Here is a 7,537-nt window from a genome sequence, read left to right as displayed (position 1 = left end):
AAAGTCATGGTTTCCTTCCAAACATAGTTCTAATGATTGAATTATGTTATATTAATCATGGATTGATGATTTCCTATGGTTTTTATTAGGTATCCCTAAGAACACATGCAATTCTCATATTTCTCAATTGTGATCTTAAGATGTGGGTCTTTGTTGATGAAAGATAAATTTTATGAATTGATGTATGAAGTGATAGGATCACATGAAATAATGATGAAATCTTTATCTAATGTTTGGATTTTAGATGTGGTGATTGAAAGTAGGTTTTGAACCTTGAAAGAGTAAGTATGAGTTTATGCTTGTCTTTATAAAATTCATGTAAATGCTTTAAGGATGCTTTGAGAGTTAAATGTCAATGATTATGATACTGTTGTGGTGTTGATTGAAAGGACATTCTCATGAACACATAATTAGCATGATGTGAAATGTTTTCTCATATAATGAAGATTCTAAGGTTGAAAGGCTTTTCTCACCTAATTGAATCTAAAAGTAAAAGTGATCATGGATGGTGATAAGTTGCTCACGCATGATCTAATGAGCTATCCTAATGAACTAATTTTGATTGGTTGTCAAGGACATCCTTCCATGAGACATGAGTTAAGTTAAAACTTAATAAGTAATCCGTGGGATTTATGCTTAGCACCGAGTGGATATTGAAATGAGATGGAGGCTCACACGTAGTTGAGTCCGGGCTTCCAAATGGGAACTCTCACATAGTAGAGTCTGGGTTTCCCAAAGTATTTCTCATGAGATGGAAGCCTTCACGTAGTTGAGTCCGGGTCTCTAGTAGAAATCTCCATATCCCATAAACTATGTGCCCCCGTAGGTTATTTATCTAGTGGATCCACTTAAGCTAAGAGTTACCGGTTGTACCTTAGGCAAGTAGACCAACCTTTTTCGGTGTGGGAGACACCGAATTCCATGTTATAGTTCCCATGGTCTCAATGTCGGTTAAGGCTTATTCCCACAACAAGACTAATAATGAACTAAAATATACTTAAAGAAGTATCTCGTAGTGTTCAAAGGTTTTAAAGATGGTGCTATCTTGCATTGAAGATGATGTTATGATTTATGTTTTCCAACTATCTTTATGATGATGTTTAAACTTGGTAAATTGCATGCTTTGAAATGAAATTTCCCTTTTAGCATGTTTTAAATGCTTTAATACATAGTTATCATGGTTCGAGGATAGATTTCCCTTAACTCTATAAGATCTCTCTCTCCTAATCTTTGCCCTATGTTCTTCCGATTATGACTACTTGAAGGGCTGCTAGAAGGATGGATGGTGACAATGTGGAACAAGGAACTCCTCCTCATGCTCCGATAGATCCTTTCGCGGAGAATGTAACAAATGCGGAGTTTAGGTGGACTTTTCAAATGTTGGCCCAAGCCATAACGACACAAGCCACTAGAGAGTTGGTAGTCCTCGTGAACCCAAATATGCGTATGGCGGCTTCAAGAGTGAGGGACTTTATGAGGATGAACCCTACAGAATTTTATGGCTTCCAAGTTGAGGAGACTCTCAAAAGTTTATCGATGAGGTCTATAAGGTACTTGCTATTATAGGGTGACCCCAGTAGAAAAGGCGAAATTGGCCTCTTATCAATTGAAATGTGTTGCTCAAGTGTGGTATGACCAATAGAAAGAGGCAAGGCCGGTAGGAGTGGGTCCCATAGAATGGGAAGTGTTTAAATCTACATTTCTTGATAGATTCTTTCCCCTTGAGATGAGGGAAGCTAAGGTGGAAGAGTTCATTAACCTTCGTCAAGGAAGTATGAGTGTGAATGAGTATGCTCTAAAGTTCACTCAATTGTCTAAGTATACTCCAACAATGGTTGCAGATTCTAGGGCTAAGATGAATACGTTTGTGACGGGTATAACTGAAATGGTGGTTAAAAAGTGCCATACCACCATGCTCATTGGTGACATGCACATCTCTCGTCTTATGGTCCATGCACAACAAATTGAGGAGGAGAAACTCAAGGAAAATTCTACGGAGGTAAAAAGGGCTAGGACCGGTGATGGAAACTTCTCTAATGCAAAGTTTGATGGACAAGGTCGACCTAGATTTCAACAAAGGTTTTCTAGTCAAGGTTCTTCTAATGCTCCTCCTAAGTTTAATAAGGATAGGGTGTCTAACCCTAAACCTCAAGGAGGGAATAAATGTGGTTCTTCTTTGGCTAGGTCAAATTGCTCTATATGTGGAAGGCAACATGATGGTAAGTGCCTAGCCAGCATGGATGGTTGCTATGGTTGTGGAAAGAGTGGTCACAAGATGAAAAATTTCCTGATGCTTAAGGCAAAAGGGAGAGAGGGGGCAAGCAAGCTCCTCTAAGTAGTTTGGGCCCTAATGCTCCCAAGCAAAAGAGCTTTTATGCACTCCAATCTAGAGGTGACTAAGAGAGTTCTCTGGATATTGTTATCGGTATGTTAAAAGTCGTTCAACTTGATGTTTATTCTTTATTAGATCCTGGTGCTACTTTGTCTTTTGTGACGCCATATATGGCTATGAGGTTTGATGTTCCTCGGGAAGTATTATTAGAACTTTTTTCTGTCTCTATTCCTGTTGGTTATTCTGTGGTGGCCAAAAGGGTCTATAGAAAGTGTCCCGTTTCCTTATCCCATAGAGTTACTCTTGTTTATTCGGTAGAGATTGACATGTTAGATTTTGATGTGATTCTGCGTATGGATTGGCTGCATGTATGATCTGCTTCTATAGATAGTAGAACTCGTGTAGTCAAATTCCTTTTACTGAATGAGCCTATCCTAGAGTGGAAGGGGGGAAATTATATGCCTAGAGGTCAATTTATATCTTGTCTTAAAGCTAGAAAGATGATCTCTAAGGGTTGCATTTACCATATTGTTAAGGTGAGGGGTGTAGATTCCAAAACCCCTACTCTTGAGTCGGTCCTCGTAGTTAATGAGTTTTCGGAATTATTCGGCGATGATTTACCTGGTATTCCTCTCGAGTAGGAAATAGACTTCGGTATTGACTTTCTCCTGAATACGCAACCTATCTCTATTCCTCCTTATAGAATGGCCCCGATTGAGATAAAGGAATTGAAAATGCAATTAAAGGATTTTTTGGATAAGGGTTTCATCCGACTGAGTATCTCTCCATGGGGTTATCCCGTATTGTTTGTTAGAAAGAAAGATGGGTCTCTTCAAATGTGCATTGATTATCGTCAACTGAATAAATTTTAAGAATAAGTATCCTCTTCCAATGATAGATGACTTGTTTGACCAATTTCAAAGGGCTAGTTATTTCTCTAAGATAGATCTTCGTTCGGGTTATCACCAATTGAGGTTGAGAGGGGATGATATTCTAAAGACGACTTTAGAACCTGGTATGATCATTATGAGTTCTTGGTAATGTCATTTGGGTTAACTAATGCTCCGGCGGTGTTTATGAATTTGATGAATAGGGTGTTTAGAAAATACATTGATATGTTTGTAGTTGTGTTTATTGATGATATTTTGATCTATTTGAGAAGTGAGAATGAGCATATTGACCATTTGAGGATTATGTTGCAAATTCTTAAGGACCAACAACTTTTTGCAAAGTTTAGCAAGTGTGAATTTTGGTTAAGGTCCGTAGCTTTCCTTGGTCATATTGTGTCAAGCAAGGGTATTGAGGTAGATCCTAAGAAGACGGATGCGGTCAAGAGTTGGCCTATATCTCTATCTCCCTCGGACATTAGAAGCTTTTTAGGCTTTGACGGTTACTATAGAAGGTCTGTTGAGGAGTTTTCTTCCATTGCTTTTCCTTTGACAACTTTGACTCAAAATAAAGCTAAGTTTGTGAGAAAAGTTTTCAATAGTTGAAAGATAGACTTACTTCCACTCCGGTGTTGACCTTACCGGAAGGTACAAATAGTTTTGTGCTGTATTGTGATGCCTCTAGAGTTGGGTTGGGATGTGTGCTTATTCAAAATGGTAAGATTATTGCCTATGCTTCAAGGCAACTTAAATTCCATGAGAAGAATTATCCTACCCATGACCTTGAGTTAGCGGCGGTGATGTTTGCCTTAAAAATATGGAGGCATTATTTGTATGGGGTTCATGTTGATGTTTTCACCGATCACAAGAGTTTATAATATGTGTTTAGTCAAAAGGACTTGAATCTTTGCCAAAGACGGTGGCTAGAACTATTGAAGGACTATGACATGAGTGTTCTTTATCACCCCGGTAAAGCAAATGTTGTAGTGGATGCTCTTAGTAGATTGTCGATGGGAAGTGTTGCTCATATAGAGGATGAACATAAAAAGTTGGTTCGAGATGTTCATAGGTTGGCCCGATTAGGTGTTCAATTAGTGGACTCCACCAAGGGTGGTTTCATGGTCCATAATGGGTCCGAATCATCCTTTGTGATGGATGTGAAGGCTAAGCAAGGTCTTGATCCAATTTTGGTTGAGTTGAAAGAGGCGGTGCTTAAGAAATTTGTTGAGACTTTCTCCCAAGGGGGAGATGGTGTTCTTAGGTATCAAGGTCGTTTATGTGTTTCGAATGTTGATTACTTGAGGGAGAAAATACTAGCGAAAGCCAATAGTTCTCGGTATTCTATTCACCCAAGAGCCACCAAGATGTACCGTGATTTACGGGAGGTCACTTAGTGGAATGGGACGAAAAAGGATATTGAGGAATTTGTAGCTAAGTGTCCGAATTGCCAACAAGTAGAGGTTGAGCATCAAAGATCGGGAGGTTTGTCCCAAGACATTGCTATTCCTACTTGGAAGTGGGAAGACTTGAATATGGACTTTATAGTTGGTTTGCCTCACACCCGGCAATAACATGACTCTATTTGGGTGATAATAGATCAGATGGAAAAATTGACTCATTTTCTTCTAGTCAAGGTTTCTTATTCGGCGAGGACTATGCCAAGATGTACTTGAAAGAAATGGTAAAGTTGCATGGAGTGCCCTTGTTTATCATTTCCGATCGTGGTACCCAATTCACTTCTCAATTTTGGAAGTCATTCCAAAAGGGACTTGGTACCAAGGTTAAGCTTAGTACAAATCTTCATCCCCAAACTGATGGGAAAGCGGAGTGTACTATCCAAACTTTTGAGACATGTTAAGAGCTTGTGTGATTGATTTTAAGGGTAATTGGGACGATCATTTGCCATTGATTAAATTTGTTTATAATAATAGCTATCACTCAAGTATTGGTATGGCTCCACATGAGGCTCTCTATGGTAGGAGGCGTTGATCTGCTATAGGTTGGTTTGAGGTGGGTGAAGTTGCCTTGATAGGTCCCGAGTTAGTCCATGAGGCTATTGAGAAGTTCGACTCATTAGAGAAAGGTTGAAAACAACTTAAAGTCGACAAAAGTCATGTCCCGATGTTAGAAAAAGGTATCTTGAGTTTGATGTTCATGATTGGATTTACTTGAAAATCTCACCTATGAAGGGTGCAATGAGGTTTGGTAAGAAGGGAATCTTAGTCCCCATTTTGTAGGCCCATATGAGATTTTGAGACGTGTTGGTAAGGTTTCCTATGAGTTAGATTTGCCAAATGAGTTGGCATCGGTGCATCCAGTTTTCCATGTCTCTATGCTTAAGAAGTGTGTTAGAGATTGGACATCCATAGTTTCCCTAGAAGGGTTGGGAGTTGATAAAAAGTCTTTCATATGAAGAAGTTCCGGTTGAGATTTTAGACTGGCAAGTTAAGAAGTTGAGGATAAGGAGATTGCTTCCGTAAAAGTGTTGTGGAGGAATCATTTAGTTGAGGGTGCTACTTGGGAGGCCGAGGCCGATATGATGTCCCAATATCCTCATCTCTTTCCTTCAACTCCTACTCTAGCTTGAGGTAATGAGTTCCTCTTGGTTTGTTCTATGTTTTGGAGTCATGTGTGTTTTATGTGTTCCTCCTTAAGTTATGCATGTTCATGGAAGCTTATGTTTTGAAAGAAAATGAGTTATATGATTGGTTTTCCTCATGTTGTTGTGCATTAAGTATGAGTTGCCTATATGCTTCATGAGATGAATTGTTGAACATGCTTTCGTTATGCTTTTTGGGAGTAAATTGCATATTGGCTCCATGAGATTGTGTTGAGCATGCTTTTGAGCTGGGAGAAGGTAGTTCTTCCTTAAAGATGAGAAAGTTGAAGTTTCATGCATAATGGGTTGTTAGATGTAATTCCTACTTCCTTGTGATGCATTGAATATGTTTAGTTGGAGTTAATGTTTCCTCCTTTATTTTGTGCATTATTGTGATGGTGCATGCATGATTAAATGCTAGTCTTGAGTCTTTACTTCCGTAAGGTGTCTAGAGCGTCATTCGAGGATGAATGTTCCCAAGGGGTAGATAATGTAACACCTCGGAAACTAGTAGACTAAACTAGGGCTAAGTGCGTGAGGGCTAGAGCCAAAGAGGAGGTTTGGGCAGCCTAGTTTTTTCCCAAGCACTACCCACTTTACCATACCCCCATGACGATTCGTGGGAGCTGTCATGGGAGTAAGGCAGTAGCTATGCCAAGTCGGCCCCAAAAGTTCACCCTCCCAACAAGCCACTTGACGGCTCGTGAAAGCCACTACGACCATGGGAGGGGTCGTGGTCTTGACTTGGCCATGTGGGGGGGGGGGTAAGGCATGGCAACCCTTGCAATTGGTCCGTGGACCACGGAGGGCAACACGACTCGGGGTAGGAACAACTGCCATGAAAGGGTCGTTAAGTTGCCTTAGCATCTAGGGGGTTAAGGGAGGGGCTGCCTAGCTACTGTCCCATGGTCCACGAAGGGGACCACGACCCATGGTGAAGACCATGGCTCGTGGGACCTCATGTGGTCCTTGGGCAGTGCATTGTAAGTTGACGGTTATTCAGGTAGTTCTGGTTTTAATTTAAATAAAGTGAGGTCATTTTGCGTAAGCTTAGTACACCTATATAAGTGATTTTAAATCTAAAACTAACCCATTCATGTCATTATTCCCAAAACCCAAAATAAATCCCCAAAAGCTCTCTTTTAAAATATTTCTCTCTTTAGAAACTAGAAGAAGAAGAAGAAGATTCCCAAAACCCAAAATAAATCCCCAAAAGCTCTCTTTTAAAATATTTCTCTCTTTAGAAACTAGAAGAAGAAGAAGAAGAAGAAGAAGAAGAAGGAGAAGAAGAATGATAATAATAAGAAGAAGCTTTCATCCATGGACATCTTCCATCCATGGAGTTCTTTCAAAATCCAATTTCAAAAAGATAGAAATCCCAAATTGTTAGGGTTTGATTCAAAAGTCATGAGTTCCTTTCAAACTTGATTCTAATGATTGAATTATGTTATAATAAGCATGAGTTGATGATTTCCTATGGTTTTTATGATGTATCCCCAAGAACCCATATAATTCCCATATTTCTCAATTGTGATCTTAAGATGTGAGTTTTTGTTGATGAAAGATGAATTTTATGAATTGATGCATGAGCTTATAAAATAACATGAAATTATGATGAAATCCTTATCTAATGTTTGAATTCTAGATGTAGTGATTGAAAGTAAGTTTTGAACCTTCAAAGAGTAAGTATGAGTTTATGCTTGTCTTTATGAAATCCAT

The 7,537-nt window shown here is 39.3% G+C and overlaps 1 protein-coding gene across 1 annotated transcript; it reads left to right on the top strand.

Moving 5' to 3' along the window:
* The first annotated feature begins 1,278 nt into the window (after positions 1 to 1,278).
* Positions 1,279 to 2,335, top strand: LOC125809277 (uncharacterized). The gene is made up of 2 exons (XM_049488937.1): positions 1,279 to 1,528; positions 1,842 to 2,335. The coding sequence occupies exons 1-2, from the start codon at positions 1,279 to 1,281 to the stop codon at positions 2,333 to 2,335; spliced, it is 744 nt and encodes a 247-aa protein (XP_049344894.1).
* The last annotated feature ends 5,202 nt before the right edge of the window (positions 2,336 to 7,537 follow it).

This window comes from Solanum verrucosum, unplaced genomic scaffold (genome assembly GCF_900185275.1).
Source record: "Solanum verrucosum unplaced genomic scaffold, falcon-dt-bn FXZP01000062.1, whole genome shotgun sequence".
NCBI lineage: Eukaryota > Viridiplantae > Streptophyta > Magnoliopsida > Solanales > Solanaceae > Solanum > Solanum verrucosum.
This window is presented reverse-complemented; position numbering and strand designations above follow the sequence as displayed.

Bases quoted from the DNA above. Each gene is read 5' to 3' on its own strand.
- LOC125809277 (XM_049488937.1), top strand. From the start codon at position 1,279: ATGGATGGTGACAATGTGGAACAAGGAACTCCTCCTCATGCTCCGATA. The intron at 1,529-1,841 runs GTTTATCGATGA...CAATGGTTGCAG, and splicing joins AGTTGAGGAGACTCTCAAAA to ATTCTAGGGCTAAGATGAAT.